Consider the following 22785-nt stretch of genomic DNA (forward strand, 5'->3'; position numbering starts at 1 on the left):
CATATACCTACGGTTATTTGTTTTAGAGTGGCACCAAAAACCAAAAACCGATTTTCTCGTAAACAGATTTTTCGTAAAAATTCCCGTTTTTCCTTAATTTTTCTTTTGATTTTCACGCCGCTTTTGAAAACTACTGGGAAATGTTTACTTAACCCCAAAGTACCAACTAGATTCACTTTCCTATCAGAAAAGTTACTGTTGAAGAAAATTCAAGCATTTTTACTGTCCTAAAAGGTAATGACAGACACAAAAATAAAAAAAAAAAAATAAAAACACACATCTTTATAAAATCAATACATTCATCGCTTCGCTCAGAATCTTAAATAAAAATATTTCTATTTAAAAAAAAAAAAAAACAATAACATTTTAGTTCAGCAGTCATGTTAGTTTAAAAATTAGAGAGAATTGACTTCTTATAAAATTTAAAGGTAAGATTATCATCTAGGCCTTATCATAAGATTAGTATTATATTTTAAAATGTACAATTATATATGTATAATTATAAGTATTGGCTTTGGGGATTTTTTTTCCGATTACCTATAATAGTAGGTTAATAGCGCATTCCAAATATATTTCATTTATACCTACAATAATATCTTAAATAATGATATGCACACTTACTTATTATAATATATAACGGCCTGGACTTAAAAATAATATTTAATTGACACACGTGTGCCTACGGCTCGAATATTAGTAAGTTACTGTAAAATCGACTCGCGCGGGACTCGAAAAGTGCGGTCGATCCAGTCTGTTGTAACCACTATTACAGTAACAGACGACAACGTTGCCAGTCGGCGTCGGCGTTATGTAGTGTGTTGCTGGACAAGTGTGAAGAGAGGAAAATTTAATTGTTTTTCAAGCGGTGGTGGATACTTTGAATTTCCCTCGCCATTTCGGTAACAATCACGAATTAAGATATACAGGATACGGAACGGAAAGGTCTTATCAATGTTTTTCTGAGGCCGCCCGCTTCTCACTGTTTGGCATGACAACTAGCGCTCAAAGACAATATTGGTATAAAAATCAACTAAAACCATGTAAATTAATTTAGTTTAAGTTTTATAACACCAATAGCAATAGCCACCAAGGTAATACAAATTACAATTATAATTAATAATACTAATACAGTATTATCTTGAATATAATTGTATGATACTTATACCTGAATGTCTGATGCAAAAATTGAAATTTGAAGCTTTGAACTTTGAAGCATAGGTACAACAAGAAAACAAAGCATAATATTTTAAAAATGTTACTGTTATTGTTTTAAATAAATTTACATAAGATTATAGGTATGTAATATAATATCTTAATAAGATACAACTTAAAAAATTAGGTAGCAGATAACTTTGATAATTTCTTTTTTTCTTTATTATTCATAAATGTAAACTGTCTCATTCTCATTGTCAAATATGACGTGAAAATATATTCAACAATTTCAGTTTTGTGATCATTGCATGGAAAAGGTATTATATAATTATTATTAAAAAAATGCTCTACTGTGTCATCAAAAACGTTAGGACTCTTAGCATGGATTTCAAATGAAGTCTCAATCAGTCTAATTAACATGAAAAAATTTCCATCTGGGTAAGTTAAAAATCCTTTAGATTTGAGGTGAATCAATTGAGCTTCATTTAGATTACATGTTTTACAATCAATATTTCTTATTCCAGACAGGCATATTTCACATTTGGTTTTTTTAGATAATTTTCTGGCCAAATATCTGGCCAAATGATGCTTTAATATGTGGATATTTACTTGCTAGAACTGCTCCATAACAAATATTCACTGAATCAAAGATATTAATGATTTCTTCAATGTTTTCAATGGATATGTTTCTATTTAATATTGGAGGAAATAATATGATATATCTTGAGCACATAAACTAGAAGCAATAGATGTATCTTCACAATATGATTTTTCAATTTCACTTATAATGTTTTCATTTGAGCAGTTGCTTAATAGTGGTACAGCTCCAGATCTCAAACGAGGCTTTTTTAAACATATCTTGTACACAATTTAAAAATAATACAATTTAGGTTTTTTTTTTATTAATTAGGCAATAAAGATATTGTAGGATCTTACCTATATTTTAATATGTATTATATAAGTTAATTATTTTATATTAATTATACTTACGGTGTACTTGCTACTTCCTTCGCCTGATACCCAAGTATTTATAATGTCTTGTGGCTCAAAGTGGTCTCCACAAACTCTAGACCTTTTATTTAAAACTTTTCCTAAAGCTTTTTCCCATTTTTCATGGGAAAGTTTAGGAACACTAAATCTACTTTTAGATATTCCCATACAATTTTCGACACAGCACTTGTCTAAAAAAGGCATATTTAGGCAAGTTACAAGCAAATAGCAAAACTCCAACTAAATGTGGAATCCCATACTCTCGTAGCTCACAGCGATTAAAGATTAATACAAAATATAATATAATATAATTATTTATTATTATAGACCTATAAAGGAATATTTAGCCATATTATAATGTCTATAATTATCTTAATATATATATTAATTCGTGATAATTATCATGAATTTATAAGATTTATGTAGATTATTTCAATTCGCGATATTGTATAATTTCAAAATTCAAAATCAGAGGGAAAATAAATATTGACATAGTTTGTAAATAGTGCACTAGATGGTGTTAGTGGCCCTGCCAACAAGTGAGAAGGTTCGGGCCTCACTTATCATACGTTCGTTCGGTATCCTGTATATCTTAATTCGTGGTAACAATTAACCATCACAAATACTCGAAACCAAACAGATATCACTAAGCTAATACAAGAAGAAACTTTTCTTGCAGAAAATAAAAATATATACATCCAGTTTGTATGGATTCCGGGCCACATCGGCATTCCAGGAAATGAAATGGCTGACCAAGAAGCCCATAATGCAATCACCTCCAAATTAACTGCAACCATAAAGTCCATCACATTTGCAGATGCAAAAAACGAAATTAAACTACACACAAACAATAAATGGCATTCCTACTGGCGAAAACTCAACACCAAACTCAATAAAATAAAAAACAATATAAATCTATGGATAAATCTTGAACTCAGTAGAAAAGAAGAAACCATAATAAACCGTCTCCGAATTGGTCACACACACCTAACTCACAGCTATTTGATGACCAAAGACGATCCTCCACTATGCGACGCGTGCAATGTACTTTTAACGGTCAACCACGTCATCACAGAATGTCAAAAATACAACATGTATCGAAATCAATACCACATATCAGAACAAATTTGTCAAGCACTAGGACCAAACCCACAAGACGTTAAAAACTTAATTTTATTCTTAAAAAAAACAGAATTGTACAATTTAATTTAATGTAACCATGTAAATGCTAAAATACTAACAATGTAATCTAAAATTCATGTACTAATGGCCTAGTTGTCGATGTATATTTCAGATCAATAAAAAAAAAAAAAAAAAAAATTAACTACGACTTTCGATCACCGATTACCGAATTGTCGGTTTTTAATTTCATCGTTCGTTCGTTCGTTCGTTTTTTTTCCTCCATGACATTTGAGGAAAAGTACCTCATATCTCGTACAACAACAATGACATCGGTTTTTTGAGGTTATGTTTCAATTATCACTAAAATTGTGATTAATCATTTTGATAAGCAAAATATAAAAATCATAATAATAATTAGTATTCTCCTCCTAGCTTTGGCGATCCGAGTATCCGACGATTGAACAATAATACACACAAAAAATACACAAATTTACAATTTTAAATACGAAAATTTGCAATGGAAGAAATCGGTATTGTCTTGCCAGAAAGGGTTCGTATTTAGTTTTATAAAATTCATATTAATTTTAACATTTGTTACTTATTATGCTTTCTTATTCTATGATTCTACTAGTATCTTTTAAAATTCACCGTCATTTCTAGTAAAACACAAAGCAATACATTTATTAATTTATTCTTAATTTTACCACTTTGTATAATAATAATATTTATAAATACTTTTTACAATAATATTATTATAATTTGTATGTTGTGTACGATCTACTGTTTTCCATTGTCTTAACAATGCATTGTAGTCTAGTATACTTATTTTTGTTACATAATTTAAAATAATAACCAATAGGACATTTTTTAGGTACGTCCATTCAAATATAACATACATTACATGGATAAATAATGTCTATGTAATGCATCTGTTGAATCCTGTATAATATGAGTTATTTGATAACATTTTACAATAGAATGTAATAGATTTTCTTTGAGACTAATTCTGTATAAAATTCACTTATAAATAAGTAATTCATTTAATAGTTGTTGTCCTTTAAAAGTCAACAAAGATTCAATTTCCAACATGTTTCTATGTTAATTATGTTAAAAATATTTGCAAATTAAATATTGAAATGTATATTATATATTTCAGTAGGTAGTATAATTAGGGCCGTTCTTACAATGTCCGGTTTAAGTTAACTAATAAAATCTGTTATCAGTCATTTAGCGTTAACCGACACTTTACCAGACATTGTAAGAATGGCCTTTACTATTATATAATTTAAAGTTGTCATGCTTATGTATTTATTTTTACAGGATGATAGTCAGGATGCTAAACCTACACTTCCTAATTTGAATAATGTTGAGGCATGTTTAGACAGTTTGGACCATTATTCTAGATACAAAGTAAATTTAAATTATTAATTTTTAAATAAAATTTAAATATGAATCTCAAAATTATAGTTACCTTATTATTATTTTATTGAAATATCTAGCGCTTACAAAGGTATTTGGAATTTTTGACTGTACAAGAAGAATATATTAAAGATGAACAACGTAATTTAAAAAAAGAATACTTACACGCACAAGAAGAAGTGAAACGTATTCAAAGTGTCCCACTTGTAATTGGTCAGTTTTTAGAAGCAGTTGACCAAAATACTGGTATTGTTGGAAGTACTACTGGATCAAACTATTATGTACGTATATTGTCAACAATCGATCGGGAATTACTAAAACCATCTGCTAGTGTTGCATTGCATAAACATAGTAATGCTTTGGTCGATGTATTACCACCAGAAGCAGATTCTTCTATATCTATGCTACAGGCTGGTAAGTTATCTTAATTAGATTAAATTGTTTCTATTTTAACAATATGAATAACCGTAGATGAAAAGCCTGATATTCAATACGCTGATATTGGAGGTATGGATATGCAAAAACAAGAAATTCGAGAAGCTGTTGAATTGCCACTTACACATTTTGAGCTATATAAGCAAATTGGTATTGATCCACCACGTGGTGTCTTAATGTATGGACCACCCGGTTGTGGTAAAACTATGTTAGCTAAAGCTGTGGCTCACCATACTACTGGTAACTAGATTATACTAAAAATTCAATTAAATAAAAAAAAAACAATTTTATCTGTGAATATATAAGAATTAAATACTTTGACAATCTTTATTATTATATTATTTTATTTTCTAGCTGCTTTTATTCGTGTGGTTGGTTCAGAGTTTGTTCAAAAATACTTAGGAGAAGGACCACGTATGGTACGTGATGTTTTCCGTTTGGCTAAAGAAAATTCACCTGCTATAATATTTATTGATGAAATTGATGCGATTGCTACTAAACGTTTTGATGCACAAACTGGAGCTGATCGTGAAGTACAGCGAATATTACTTGAACTTCTTAATCAGATGGATGGTTTTGATCAAACAACTAATGTTAAAGTTATAATGGCTACCAATCGAGCTGATACTTTAGATCCAGCTTTATTGCGTCCTGGTCGTTTGGACCGAAAAATTGAGTTTCCATTGCCTGATCGTAGACAAAAGCGTTTAGTCTTTTCAACAATAACAGCCAAGATGAATCTCAGTGAAGAAGTTGATTTAGAAGATTATGTGGCCAGACCAGATAGGATTTCTGGAGCTGATATAAATGCAATTTGCCAAGAGGTAATATAATATTTATTTTGTGTTTTGAAATAATTTTAGGTACTTATTGGTCATTATGACTACCTTGAATATATAATTTTACAGTGAACTCATTTCTGTTTCTGCGACTATTCCAGATTTACATTGCCTCATAGTTTTATTATTTTAAGACAATTTAATACTCAATAATAGCAATGCACAACAACAAACAAATTGTCTGTATTAACCCGCATTTTTTAAGTCCATAGTAGTAATTACAGAATCGAACATAGTGCATACTAAAAAATTGTATTGGTAGTTGTAATAATTGATAAATAACTAATTTTATAATCACAACTTTGACAATATTAAAAAACCTTATAAAAAAAAATAAATAAATAATTTCAAACTAAATTTAATTTATAACAAAAGTACTTATTATTGAATTTCTGTCAATGACATTATTGATATATATATTTTTTTATATTTTTTTTTAGCGCATTTTCCCCGTTTTATACATAAAATAGTTAGCATTAATTTAGCTGTTAACTTACCAATATTTATTGATAATCAACTAAAATTTAGGACGTTTTAGCACATTATTTACAAAATTAATTCACAAATTAATTTAAACAAATTCACCCAAAATTTACAATTTTAAATTTCTCATAACTTGCTTCAAAAAAATTTATTGAGATACCCTAGAATTCTTACCTTTTAGTTTGATCATTGGTCTATTCACATAAATATTGAAATTAACAGATTAAAACGGATTTTTCTTAACACATTTACTAGAGCGTTAGTAAGATAACACATGCGGATGAATCATCCTTATAATTCATTCCTATTTATTTATTTTGGAACTAGAATTTCTCTTTCCAAACAAATTTTATGAAATTATTTTTACAATAATATTTTTAATATCGCCCTATTATTGATAATAACTAAAGGAAATAATGTTTTTATCACTGATCCTATTGCACCAGATCTCTATCATCATTAATCAAAAATAAATTGTCTATATGTCGTAAATTGTACTGATGTATATGTTTAGTTATAGCATATTATATACCATTTGTCATACTTACATGACTATACCAGTTTACTTGCCAGTCTTATTAGTCTTGAATAAAACTAATAAATTCACTTAAAGTTACACAAAATATCATGAAATTGCTTCACACAATCAATATTATAGTTTTTAAACAATAATATGTACAAAAACTAGCTAGAGTAAGTCTCAATTTTCTTAACCATATAAACTGGTGGGTCACCTACTAAGTTGTAGAAAATACTGGTTGCTTAGGTTAGTTAGATCTGCTAAACATAATTTGTAAAAATATTCAATGTTGTTAAATTATTAAATTATAATCACTAAAATCAGTAATGCCTATATGTATAATAATATGTATTTTATTTTGTAGGCTGGAATGCATGCTGTACGTGAAAATCGTTACATTGTATTACCTAAAGATTTTGAAAAAGGATACAAAAATAATATCAAAAAGGATGAATCAGAACATGAATTCTACAAATAAATCTATACAAATAACAATAAACCTACAGTTTTATTAAATTCAAATACACTATTTTTTTTCTAATAAAAACATGTCTGCATAAAATTATTCCATTTTCTAATTTATTAATTGTTTTAAAAGTAATTAATATAATTTCTTAAACAATTTCAATAATATGAATACTTTTATTTGTTTGTAATAATATCTTAATTAGAATATAATATAGTATATAATATCAATCCATAACTCATTTGTTTATTTTTATTATTATTATTATTATTATTACTATCACTTAAGGTATGTTGTATACAAAAATTAAAATTATATTTCAAACATAAGTATTGTATTGAATAATCTAATAACAATGACCTAGTTTGATAACTAAACATTATATTAATTTAAGATCACTGAAGAATAATCTTAATATTCAATGGTCTTTAACGTGGAATTTAGATGGGTGGAAGGCATGTAGCACATAACTTTGATATGATGTGGCATGTCCATGACCACCTCCACCACCGCCACCGCCTCCATAATTACCATGTGAGGTATAAAGTGCTTCGTTGTCTTCAACTTCTTGTAGGTCACGTTTCTTCAAAGTTCTGGAGTAAGAAGTGGCCACCATTGAGATGATAAAAATAACGAAAAAAATCTGAAAAACAAAATTGTTTATTGTATAAATTAATAAAATATTTTAATTGAATATGTTAATGTCCACAATTCTATATAAAAATGTTCATATGCAACTAACTAATAAACATCTCAAACCCATTAATCATTATAATTGTTTAGTGTAAATATGCTTGGATTAATGTTTTTGTCTAAATCTCTTAAGACTGTGATATTAGCGCAATATTTGATATTTGTTTTACACGTTAAAAATGCAGAAATGTACATCAATTTATGGTTGATATTTTAGTTGTATAATAAAAATTAATTAATTACATTTAGAGAGTTGATAATCTCTTACAAGGAATTAAATTTCCTCCCTAATTAATTTAAATGTATTATGAATAAACAAGACACCCTACTTTTCAATGATTCATTTGTCTTTTTCCATTATAAATTATCCAGCTAATATTATCAACTTCAGCAAATTGCGATTAATAAATACAGTATTCGACATTTTTATTGATTAGTAAAACAATATTTAGTCAAATGGTCAGGCTTTGACAATAAATATTATATACCTACCTAAATTATAAATTATAAAATATTACGTTCATATAAATATAAATAATGCTAAATTTTAATAACTAAATACTAATGGATATTTTCCATGAACAAAATATATTGCTATGCTATCTAAATCGTGGAATAATTTTAGTGATATATTTAATTAATTTAATTTACATTTACATATATTCCAAACATTTTTTGAATCTGTATGAAGTACCTACTGAAAATAAAATAAATACTGTACTTAAAGACTAAGAAGTATATTTTATACACTAAATGTTTAATTTAAGTAAAACTTGATTCACAGATAATGGTCAGCAAAATAATTTATTGTACCTATCATATCAAAGTATGAAACACAGAATGATTTGGGATTACAATTTATGTAAAAAGTGTACTAATAATAATAGGTACCTAACTTAAAAACTAGTTATAACCAAATTTGATTCTGCAATGAAACATTATATTCACTACCTACCTACTTATTAGGTAGGTAATTAATAATTAACATTGCCTGTCTATTTAATTTTATATACATATCAATACAAAACAAAATATTCATAGAAAATTAGTGCCCATTACATTAAGAGAAAGTAAATTAAAAAATTAACTAAAATTTAAAAGTTAATTAAAAACTTATCTATGTGTCTAACTTTTTTTTAACAAATATCATTTAGATCCTACTTGCGTCACTATAGATACCTACTTAACTATGTAAAATCATTAAAACATAGGTACCTGTTTTGTGTTCATGATTGAAATTTGTCTTTAGAAGTATTTCCACAGTATCTATGTAAGTACCTATAGGTACGTGAAAATCAGTTGCTGTTTCTTGAGTCACAATATTCAAACTACATGCAAGGAAAAGTGAAAAATCGGTTTATATAACACAGCCGTCCACCGCCACCACCGCCCCACCATTTGCCACCCGAGTTTTCCGAATCTTTACGGTTTGATTGGTATAACAATGTCAAATGTAAGCGTATTGGTAAATATTGAACCAAAACCCAACGGCTTTCTCTGTATACCAACATGTCCCATACCTACTTCACTTATATTATATTGTTTGGTTTTTATTTTCTATTTGCGAGCATCGAGCTATATACACAGACACCTAAACAATATTAAATAATGTAGGTAACTCGTGACTTTTTGCGTGTTATTTGTTAATTACATTTTTAATGAAATATGTTTATTTCATAGGCGTGTTTACGGAAGGAACCGGATGGGCACTGGCAGACTGTGCCTCCAACAAAATCATGCCAGGATATAAAAAAAAGTCGTGAGGTGTGTACCCTGCAGTACTTAAAGATTTTGAATTTTTGATTAATTGTAATTTTTTTAGTTACGCATTTATTAATTAGTGATTATATTATCATGTGGTATTATATTCATCATGGTTTTATCAGCTGTAAATATCCAATTACCGATTATAATTTCAAAAATGTTTTTAGATATTTTACGACTTGTTAAAATAATTTAAATTTTGTCAGATACTCAAAAAATATTTATTACTGATTAGTTGATAGTTTTACAATTTGTATGTTGTTTACCTTGTATAATGGATGGGGAAAAAGTATTTTTATTGTTTTGACAATGGTTATACTTTTTGATCATAATTAAAAAATACTCCTACCATTGTGAATTTTGTTCATTCCTAAAAAAAAAATAGATCTCACAATTTAAAAATTTGTTGTGCCCCCTCGGCCACCAATGTCTGAACACAACTATGGTTTATTTTGAATGTAGCTAAATGGGTGTAGTTTAAAAATGAGAAAAAACGATTTAATTGTATATTTGCAATGTAAAAGTTATAAATTCTTACGATATCATAACTTAATTTATTATATTACTATAATATTAGGTTCTATATTAATTTAAGGTTATACTAATTTTTAATATTTCATAATTTTGATCAAATATGATACTGGTGTGCGGTTCCAAACGAAAATGTGATATTAGATAAATGTGTATGTTATTGATAAATATCTGTGTGTGCGGTATTTAACTGGATAATTTTGGGAAAACTGTGCGGAATATTGATGTATAAAAGTGTGCGGTAATAATAATACATAAAATAGTATACTACCTAGGTACCTATAGGTATAGATACTCATAGGCGTGCGCACAGGGGGTTCCTAGGCACCCCCCGGACCATTCACCAAAAACGACAAGACCCCTAATTATTAATTAAGTGTAAATTAAATTGATGCAACTATTGACGAATTCAAAAATTGTTGTTCCTTTTAAACGTCGATTATCATTATAAGATTGTATATCTATATATTGTTATGTAATATTTATTAGAATGAATAATAAAATAAAATAAATATTTTTAGTGCATTTGATATCTTTAAAACATTTGTCTGTATCTATAATTGTTTTCAAAATTATTGTGGGCCCTAATTTTTAGTGTGCACCTCCGGAATCAAAAGTCTGGCTTATAATAAATAATAATAGGTATAGGTATACTTCTTGCGACTACCTATAGGTGAGGTACATATATACATTTTGTACCTCTTTTTATTTGGTTAACATACATTTTATCCTTCAAAAAGTGAACAAACTCAGTTCTTTTTTAATAGGTAATAATATGTACACAACTTTACATCTGTTCGACTGTATTCTGGACGATTAAAGTAGGTACCTATAGTTAGGTTGTGTGTACCTATTTAGCTAATATCAATTTCGTATGTATACATTGTATACCTATCTACATAATATAGCGTTAGATTCAATCAAAGCGCCTTATAAGCAATAATAGACATGTAGTAATCGACTAATTTTTCTGTTGTAGTAAATTACCGCCTATATAATATACTAGGTGATCTAATACTATTATTTATAATCAATGATAATATGTAGCCATTGTAGCCACATAGGCAATACCGTTTGACGTTTGTATTATATTGGGGCCACAAATTCAATAGTAGGTGCCTAGTTATAATATAATATTTAATATATGGTGATTGGCGATATATTATGGTATTAGTGTTTACTGTTTTGCGGTACCCACCTATCAAAACAACACGGTAAACAACGACGTGGTCGCTATTATTGTTATTATTTTACAAGTAAACAGACAATTTATGTACCTAATAATAATATAATAAATTGGTAAATGGTAGGTCGTAGATATAATATACCTATACTGGCTATACCGGATAGGTAAATAGGTAATGTGTTATTGACGTTTAGGCCCGCCGCATGGTTACTTTCTCATTGATTAGTCTTGCCAATATACATTATTCAACTATATAGGCATATAACAGGCAGGTACATTATAAAGGTAAACAATTCATAATATTATTGTGATCGGGAGTTACAATTCTGCTACACGTACTTACGCAGTGGCCAGTGACGCACTTCAGCACTGATCAGTGATCAGTGACCAGTGACCACTTACCCAGGTAACAACTGACAAGTGCTTGTGCTGTGTGTGTAACATTTTATAATACATAATAGCATTGAATATGAATATTAATACTAATAGTATTTTTAATCAATGATAATAGGTGTGTTATGCGTTTTATAAAGTATGAAGTACCTACCTATAAAACAGTGGCGGTTCAAATAGGGCCATTGCCCGCCCTAATGATATCGGGCATTCGGGCCCCGTTCACTGGTCCACCCTAAATAAGTCTATAAAATATTTTTTAGTAGGTACCTCAAACTACAATAAAATTATGAAAAATGCAGTAGGCAATATTATTTATTAAGCAGAATAAGATAATTAATATACCTAATGATGGATTGATTAATTAAAAAATACGATAAATTATTTTAAAGGTAAAAATTCGGTTCGCCACCGTGTTTTATTTAGATTTTTGGATCAGCCTTATAGTATAGTCCTCCAGTAACAGTCCAGTTGGCCCCACCATGGTTGGTGACGCCTCTGTTATTAATAACATTGCACAGCATGTTATTACTATTATTTTTGAGTCAAAATAAACTATAAAGTTTATAAGGCATACGTATAATACCTATTATTATACCACTGTGGTGTATAATATATCAACAGGTACCGCCTACCTATAATACTTTTTGCGTAAGTTTGATTTCCTAGTCGCTTAAAAAACGTGAACACGTTAAGGTTTATACGTGGCCATGTAGGTACCTATAGGTATGCATATTGTATTATTGTATGCAGAAACCACGATGGCTAATCACTGGTCCGCCTCAAAAAGAAACGAGCGAAAAATATGACAAACGCAACGATATAATAGTAACGCGTTACTGCACACTGTGAATGCGGAAGTGTTATACTGCTGTAGTGCTGTCTATATATATTATATTTATTATAACCAATATGTTCATGTTTCTGTATATTAATATAATATATTCACGGATTATATGCCAATAAAACGATAAAAATGCTCCTAATTTTAATATTTTGAATTTTGAAAGCAATAATAATTATTTATTAACAAATGCCTGTATACTTATATTATACATTTTCATCGTATTTAATTCATAAGCATGTAATAATATGTAAAATAATAGACGTTAATACATTATAATACCTAGGTACACTACAATTTTTTGTATCAATATTACATACACAATATGCATGACCAGTAAAAGGTACCTAAGTACTCAGTACTGGCGGCTATAACAGTAGATAATTTAAAGTCTTGTTTGAGCATGAATAACATACGCAGGTAGGCATATAATAAGTACCTATTTAGGTACTACTAGATAGACACCACACAGTTTATAAGCTTCTGACTTCACCCATTTCCTTTTTTCGTACATTTCGATTTCTTTTAAGTGAAAATAATGTAAAAAGTAAAAACAACGAATAGAAAAAATAATTGTCACGTTCTATCGAACTAGTTTATGAAATAATCTATAGTGGTTGTTAATTGATTTCAGTGAAACTATGTATAAGGCAGTGGCAATAATAACTAGAACATCAACTTCCAATGACGCAATACGTTGTTATGGATATTTTGCAAACTCTACGAATGCACAGTGTCCCCTAGAATTCCGAAGATTCATTAAAGATTATGCCAGTTTTCTATTGTCCAAGGACGGACAGTCTGTGTGTTGTTGCAGATGAGTGTCTCGTCGACCTGCAAAAAACTATGAATGGCTTGGACAAATATAAATTGTCGATTTACAGCATGAAATGTTCAAATATATTTTATTATTGCAGTTTAAGAACATTTTGTAAATAGTCGTATCAACCTGAATATACTATACCTATTTTGACAAATATATTATTTCGAATCGGGACACTGAGAGAAAATATACCTTACCTCCCCCCTCCTTAACAATTAATTCAGTGATTGTGTAACGATCGTCACGGATTTGAGCCGTTCCAATTTAATTGCAATATCAGAATATTGCATTAAAACACTACAAAAATAAATCGTAATGGAAGTGTAAAACAAATGAAACAATACAATAATACAATATTATGCTAGATTTGATACGTTTAGAGTGTTTACACATTCGTGTCATATTCAGTAAGTTGCCGATTCATGACGACATGTTGTAACTGACCTGCCTACAAACTGGTGACGTTAATCACGAGAAAATAATATTGAGCGTCTAGTAAAGATTGTAGAGCAGTTCGGTAAAGTCTTGCTAGACCACGAAAAATTATATTTGTTCGTATTGAAAAAAATCAAACCACCATTGCCGTGGCTAGTCTTTGATAATATTCAATATTCATGTATATTATAGTTATAATTCACTACCTACCTAGTAATGACTTACAATACAATATCTGAAAATTATTACTAATTATTAGCACAGAATATTATAATAGTTATTAGTTTAATAATAATATATAATATGATAAAATATTAAAAACATTGATATTTTAAATATAAATTTATTTTTAATGTTATTTGTGTTATTATAAATTACAAAATTAAAACAATTTAAAGTATATAATACAATATAATATAATATTAATATGTGTGCTGGTTTTTAGACAGTTACAAGAAAAAAAAGTGGGCAAGTGCGTACCTCTGTGTTGTACACTTGTACATTAGGACATTAGATGTCGTGTGGATTACTATAACCATAATGGCATAATGACTCATCGTTCAATTTGAATTCTATGATATAAAATATAAAAATCATTGTATACGAAAAACGATTCTGAGCGAAGAGAGTCTACCAAAGCTACCATGCTTATATTATGATAATATTTTTAAATTACAAAAAAATAACTAAATTCGTTATTTTTCGTTTAAATATCAAATTCATACAAATTTGAACATAATATCTTTATTAAAAACACTGTGTTTATATAATATTTAGATTTTTTGGTTAGATTATGAAAAACAAGGATTTTTGACTAAAAAATGTTATCAAAATTTAAATTTTTAATACCTTAAAAAAAAAAAGCGTTTCCATGTATCTTTAACATTATTGAGTTACTGTTTTAAAAACTTATGAGGAACTTTGTATTAAATTATAAAGCTTTTTAACCCAACGAAAAAAGTCTTATCGATATTTTTAGAAACAAATAAACAGAATTTCTACTTTCAATTGTTTTTAAATAGATCAAGAAGTAAAAAAATATTTTGAACATTTTATGGTGTACATAAAAGGTTGTAGCCCGTTTCGCCCATAAGTGACCGTCCCCTTTTCGCCCAAACTTTGTTTCTATATGATTCCCGTTTCACCCAGAGCAGTTTAGACCAATTTAAAATTAAGTTGGTAATAGTTCAGTCAAATATTATATTTTAGCAAACGCCAAGAAGAAATGGTGCTAATTACGCGATCTATACAGACAACTAGACAAGTACACAAAAGTATGTGTAATAATTTTAAAAATGAAGTGCAAGTATTAATAAAAATATTTTGAACGATTAAAATCGATTTTATTAAATGTGTAGATTTTTATTATGGGGTAAATTTGATTTTTTAATAATACGTTTTTATAAATATTTTGACTAAATTTTAAATTTGTTAAATTTATTTCTTTTGCGAAAAACAAATATGTTTCGAAAAAAAAAAGTAACGCCTCCTCGTGGTGTTTTCTGGATAACGCTAAATATGATACTCAAATATTAAAATATTATAATTTATAATCATTGCCAACTTAATTTTAAATTGGTCTAAACTACTCTGGGCAAAACGGGAATCATATATATAGAAACAAAATTTAGGCGAAACGGGTCCCGCCCATATAAAATGTTACTATTAAAATTCCGAGAAAATTTCAAGTATCTACTGTTAGTCATTTTTTAACTACACCAAAAATCTACCTGTTGTCCATTAATTTTTTTTTTTTTTTTTTTGGGGGGGGGGTCCAGTAGTTTTTGAAAACTATTAATTTTAAATTTTCATCTCTTTAATGCACCAACTATAGATTCACTTACTAAAAATTACTGAAGTTGAAAATCTAAGCATTATTATTTCGATTATATTTATCGTGTATGGGTTTTCAAAAAAGTACTAAAATATACATTTGAAAAAAATCATTTCCTAATATTTGAGTTTAAATTTATTACTTAAAATATTCACAATATTATAAATGTATAAATAAAATTATTATATTATAATATATATTTATATATTTGCTATTGAACAACAAATGTACAGATGGCTAAAACTGATAATATGGTGCCGTTATTAGAGCACAGACCCGTGATATTAATAAATTATAATTATAAATAAAATCATGTCAATTTATTAGTATAATAAAATTTATTAAAATGTATTAAACGAAAAAAATCGTACAAAATTAAAGTAATGATGATTTATCTTGGACAACGTCAAAACAAGTTAACAAATATGTAGGTATGAATAACTTAATAACGTAGTGCGTGAAGCGTAAATACAAATTATGGGTTAAAATGTTAAATAACTAATTAAATTAATCAATTACATACGATGTATTCCAATTTATTACAATATCTCTATACAGAGCTAATGAAAATTATACTATTATGCCGAGTAAGAGTGTCGTCATACGCGGGGGGTGGTGTTTTTGGTGTCTTGAATTTGTTTTTGAAGTTGTTGTAAATATGATTGACGGTCTGAACCCTGGTTAAAATTATAAACATTTTATTTTTTAAAAAGCCCCACATTTTTTTTTCTGCGTACATCCCCCTTACCTAGTATATTATTATTTTTTATGACCTTTTTAGACGAGGATTTGTAAAATCTAATATTGAAAATTATTTTTTATAATAGTTTGGATACATGTTAGTTTTATTACTATAATACATACAGAGGGGGGACGAGGTGGCCGAGTGGTCTAACGCGACGGATTCGGCACAGCCGGTCCGAGTTCGATCCTCGACCACTGGGCGGCATTTTTCTCCGTGCAAGTCACGGTGTCCGGAGAACAAGTGCCGCCATCCCCCCACCCCGGGGCACGGCAGAAACCTACGGGTGCCCCATTAGAAATTCTGCCAAACACAACACACACGTGTACCAACCTACCCAATATAAAACCTACCAAACCTACCCAATATAAAACCTACAGTGCCCTCCCCACACCCAATGGCCTATGTTGCCGCGGGTTACCCAATAAAAAAAAAAAAAAAAAAAAAAAAAAAAAAAAAAAATACATACAGACATGAGAAAAAGAATATACCTTATAAATAATTAATAGGTATTAAACATTTAAACATGCTAGTTTAATAAAAGTTATAGAATAACTCTGCCTCGGAATACGAATCTAAAACAAAGATGGCCATTTAATTAAGTAGACAAATAAATTATTATCATATATTACTCTGAAGTAGAAAAACAAATTGATTTCATTAGTAACCATAGTAGAAATTAAGATACAACACAATAGCACCCATAGACTAATATAAACTAAAGTCTGCTTACTACTATGGAGTATTCTGACATTCTGTGTATGTACCCCACGTGTTCAACAGTCAAGGCAATTTGTTACACACACACAATTATTACTGTACAATTTAATAAATTAAAAGCAAAATAAATTATTATGGACAGTAGGAAGTTTATAATAATATACACGATATAATATTATACAACAACGCATGCAGGTAGGTACTAAGAACTAAAATAGATCATCATTCAAATATTAATTAAAAATTATAAAATAATAAATACATTAAATTAAATTATTCGGTTAAAAAGATCTAATGCACAGTAGAAAATTTGAATTTTGTATCTCCACGGCAAAACGCGTTCATAATAACATTTTGTTCGATGTAACCGGCCATGTCAGTTTTTTTACATTAGTGTTTTAAAATAAATATTCAAAAACTCTAAATATACAGTTAGGTATAAACATTTTGATTAAATTATTTAAAATTATGGAATATAAAAACGTATACAAATCGTAGACATAACTGACAAACAATGTACCTATTTGGATTAGAGTAAAAAAAATATATGCTAATGCATGGAAATTCAAGCCCTAGACTATATTCATTGGCATATGTCTCAAGTCTGGTTGCAGTCAGGTTCCGGAATCTTACTTAGGGCAGCGAGGAGAACGAGTACAATTATTTATGTCAATCACATACACTGCACATACGAGATTATGACAATCTAACTGTTATATAATATTATATATAAATAAAATAGTTTTATTTACAATAAACTTAATTTTAAACTAATATTTACATGCATATATATATCATATAATGTTTATTTTCATTTTTAAATAATTAACATATCTATTAACCAGTTTACAAATCAAATATAATAAATTAATAATTATATTGTACATACTAAGTAACTAAATACATTTATGAAATAAAGTATTATTTATTAGTATCCAAATTGCAATTTATAAACAATAGGTAATTAGGTACTTTAAAATATTTTTAATACTCTAAAATATTAACGATATGTTTTTAAATGTTAGATTATAGTATTATACTTACGTCCTACATTATTATAATGTTTCAACTGAATATAATATAATATAAAATAATGCCCCTAAATATTTGTTTGATACAACCAAACAGCATTGTAACTATTTTATTATTAGTATGAATACGGTAATAATATGATTATCCATATATTTTTTATAATATTATAATTGTCGAATAGATATGAAATATGAATTAATATAGTTTACCTTGGCAATACTCACATATTATAATATATTATGGCTGTTATGCGTATTATTGCATGTTGTATTAATATTATATTATAGGGGTTTGAACTGTTGCGCCGTATTTGTGTAAATAAATATCCTTTTTGTATTTTTTTTTTCAAACTTTTACTGTATTAATGGAATGGATAAATTTATTCATAGTGTTAATTAGAAAATCAAGGTAGTCAATTTTAAGATGAATGCTTAATAGACAATAATAATTTAACATTAAATTACCTATTCAACACAGAAAACATTTCGGTAATTTATTTTTTTTAATAGAAAATGCCGTAAAAAAAAAAACGATTGCCAAGTCAGGGATCGGTATGTAAACTTTCTTGATTTTTAATTTTTAGAAATTTTTTAACTGATATCACACCCAAGTGGTATAATAACAATTTGAATCCAGAAAATGTCTGTGCGAACAGCCCCACAAATTTTTATTTTCATTTAGTGAGATAGATCTCCGGTTTCGGAGAGCGGATTTTGTTGCTTGAGGTCTTGTTAAATTCACATTGGTTAGGAGAAGTGCAGTGAAGATTTTCAGAACTTTATCTTTAATAGTTAATTGACTTCAGAACATTAAAAAGAATTAAAACAAATTTTATTGGGCGTTTTTTGATGTTTTTCAGCTTTACAGCTTTGTAGTGAATTAACGATTGGAGATAAAAATCTTAAAATCTTCACTGCACTTCTCCTAGTCAATGTTAATCCAACAAGACCCCAAACAACAAAATCCGTTCTCCAGTTTCGGAAATCTACATCGCTCAATGAAACTCTAGCAAAAAATAGCTCTTTTTTTTAACTGTGAAAAATTAAATAATTTTTTTAAAAAAATTTCAATTCTACATGTAGTATATTTTACTTGAAAATACCTTTTTTAATGAGTTATCAATCAACTTTCTAGCTATCACAGTTTAGGAGAAAAGTTAAAAAATAGAAATTTTAGTACTATTCACACCAACGTTTTTATGGATTCAAGTGGTTATACCACTTGGGTGTGATATCAAATCTCTCTCATTATTATTTAATGTTAAAACTAGCTAAATTACCCACCTACTCATCATTACTGAGTTACATTTTATTATTTTCCTATTTGATACATATTCTTGAAGTTTTCAAAATTCAGACTTTTTTCATTTCAATTACCATACTTACATGATTAAAAATCAAGAAAGTAAAATAGACAGTTATAATTTAAATAATAAAAACGTTCACGAAGGAGATTAATTAAAATTTAAAAAAAATTATAAATTTTATCATTTAATATGTCTAAACCCATCAAAATGTTATTATTTAAGTTATAAAAACGTGTATCAATTTTAATTTTAATAACAAACCTGTAGGTTAGGTAAAAGTATTTATATTCTATGGTGTGCAAATGGCAAATGCACATTGCACACCCTTGCATAGTTGACAGTTGTATCATACAAATGAAGCCCCCAATGAATATACATTTATATTTTATTTATATTATACCAATCAAAATGTATACTGAATAAAGAAACAAATTAATAGTTTTTTTTTATTTTTTTTTATATGAGACGTTAAATTAATAAATAGTTAATATAACTTCTATAACGACTATAAAAATAATTTAAGGATATTTTACCAATCTTTTTTTATTATACGATATCGAGTGATGTTATGTTACAATATTACATTATTGACTTATTTAAACATTATTGACTAAATATTTTCTTGCAGTTTCTAGTTTTTTCATTGTTTGTTGTTTTGTTTGTTTGGATTTGTTTTTTTTTAACTTTTTCGGAAAAACTAAATGTTTTGTAGAATATAGATCAACAGTAGCATATATATTATATTTACATTATAAAATTCACAGAAATTATATTTCTGTATAATTTAATTTTTTAAATTCCTATAGTGAACTATAATATTATATAGATGTAAATTATTTGTATGAATACAATTTAAAACCTTTGTTAATAACCTAAATACGTATAGTGGATTTATGGCCAGCAGTTAATACTTAAATAGATTTATACTTCTAGGATTAAATATTAGATTTAATATATAAATTGTTAAGAGAAATGCATTTTATTAAGTAAATGTTTTAACTAAATATTAATAATAATAAAAAGGTTTTATACCTGATATAATATAGCTTATGAAATTGTATAAAGTGGATATAACATTATATAAAATTGATTTTTAGATTTCTGATATTGATATGCTTCAGTAATTTTTATTATCGTATATTTAAACAAGTTTTATTTAGATCAAGGATGTTTTTTATTTTTAATAAAATATTATATTGAGTTTGATCCAATTTCAAACTCAAAATAAATATTTTAATGTGTATTTGAATTCTAATTTTTGAATAACTTAAAGCATTTTACCATTCATATAGGTATCTAACTAATTCAACAAAAAGGTCATATTTTGAGTCTTCTAATAAAAACATTTAATTAACCTAAAAATCTAAAAAAAAATACACTAGTATAATAAAATAAAGAAGAATTCTTAATTTGTTTGATATATTAAGTACGTTTCAGCTAATTTGGAAAGGTTAAGTTAATATTTTAATAATAAACTTGTTAATTCAAAGCTGAGGAAGTTAATGGTTTAAAAAATTCAAAATGAATAAAAAAAAGTTTAAAGTTAATTAAATTTTTGATTAACTTAGTTAAGCAATTATAGTAATGTTAAGTACACATATTTTTTTAAATTTTTATTAAGTAAATTAAAAAAAAAGTTTTATTCATCATTTTTTTTTTATATAACATTAGCCTCCTTCAATTTGTACCAACACAAAACTGTAATATAGTAATTATACAGTATTTCTATATATAGAACTTCATCGAAGTTTTTCGTCATTATTATAAAAACAATTCACACCAATCAAAATCCAAAATACTTTTGACGTGAAAATAAAATTGTTTGCAATGTTATAAAATACAATAAAATTGAAAAATAAAATTAACCAACTTAAATGAAAAATTAATTAGTTGATTTCATGTTAATTAACAAAAACAAAAAGTTAATTAAGTAGGTAGTTTAATTATCGGAAACCCAAAAGTTACAAGTTAAGTTACAAAGTTATAACCAAATTAACTTTTTAAGTTTAACCCGTTAATGGTCAGGTTAGCTTGTTATTGAATTAACCTTTAAAATGTTTTCATTTTAAAATTTTATATTTATATCAAATTAATTAATGAAAATAATAAATTATCACTAGGTAATGAGTGGAATCATTCTTAAAAATGAAAAATACGCAGACTACATTTATAGTGATTATTTATATAGGCCCAAATACTATAAACTACAGGTATTTATTGGCAAAAATAATTAAATATAAATATGTAATACTGAATATTGTATTTGTACCTATTAGTTGTATTATAAAAGTACCACATTCAATTACAATGTTTTCTATTTTGAAAGATTATTTATGGATGTCCAATATTTTTATAAATGAAGTATATAATATACTATATACATACATCAAGTATGACTATCGCATAACATTTTAAATCAAATTTGTTGGATCCGTTTTATTGACTTTCTTTATTCCCAGCTCATGGCTTTGCCGGATAGATCCAAATTGTTGCGAATGCGATGAAGTAATGCTCTTGACAAAATCACCGTGACAATTAAATTTGATAATAATAATTAATAAATAATTACAATAGTAATTTCATATTGATAAATATCGTCTATACGTTTCTTCGGATATTGCATAAAGCCTGCGCCATCGTATAATATGTGACAATTAAAAAAATAACTAAGTACAAGAGATATAGAAAATGACGCCCATTTCCAGATCGTAAATCCACTTTTTTTATACCTTTCTTACTATTTTTGTGTACACACGCAAACTATGACGTGATATAATCTATAATATTATATTGGCTGCGCGTATACCTGTGCAGGAGTGCTCAAAATGGGAATATTTGTTTAATTCTTATGATCTTAATTTTTTCATCAAGACAAAAGCTACTGACTAGAGATCACAGAACATTATATTAGGTAGTACCTACGTGCATAACAATAATAATTATGAAATGCAATTTACGTGTTAAAAAGGACAAAATAGTTTTATTGCACGACGTGACGAAGCGCAAACAAGTTTTCTGACCACTAGATGGCCCGTTTGGGTATTAAGCACAGGGGC

At 27.5% G+C, this 22785-nt stretch overlaps 1 protein-coding gene across 1 annotated transcript; it reads left to right on the forward strand.

Moving 5' to 3' along the window:
* Positions 1–3655: 3655 nt before the first annotated feature.
* Positions 3656–7663, forward strand: LOC132945174 (26S proteasome regulatory subunit 6B). Its single transcript, XM_061014848.1, has 6 exons — positions 3656–3814; positions 4585–4674; positions 4764–5097; positions 5155–5358; positions 5473–5942; positions 7325–7663. The coding sequence occupies exons 1-6, from the start codon at positions 3782–3784 to the stop codon at positions 7436–7438; spliced, it is 1245 nt and encodes a 414-aa protein (XP_060870831.1). The 5' UTR covers positions 3656–3781; the 3' UTR covers positions 7439–7663.
* The last annotated feature ends 15122 nt before the right edge of the window (positions 7664–22785 follow it).

This window comes from Metopolophium dirhodum, chromosome 5 (genome assembly GCF_019925205.1).
Source record: "Metopolophium dirhodum isolate CAU chromosome 5, ASM1992520v1, whole genome shotgun sequence".
NCBI lineage: Eukaryota > Metazoa > Arthropoda > Insecta > Hemiptera > Aphididae > Metopolophium > Metopolophium dirhodum.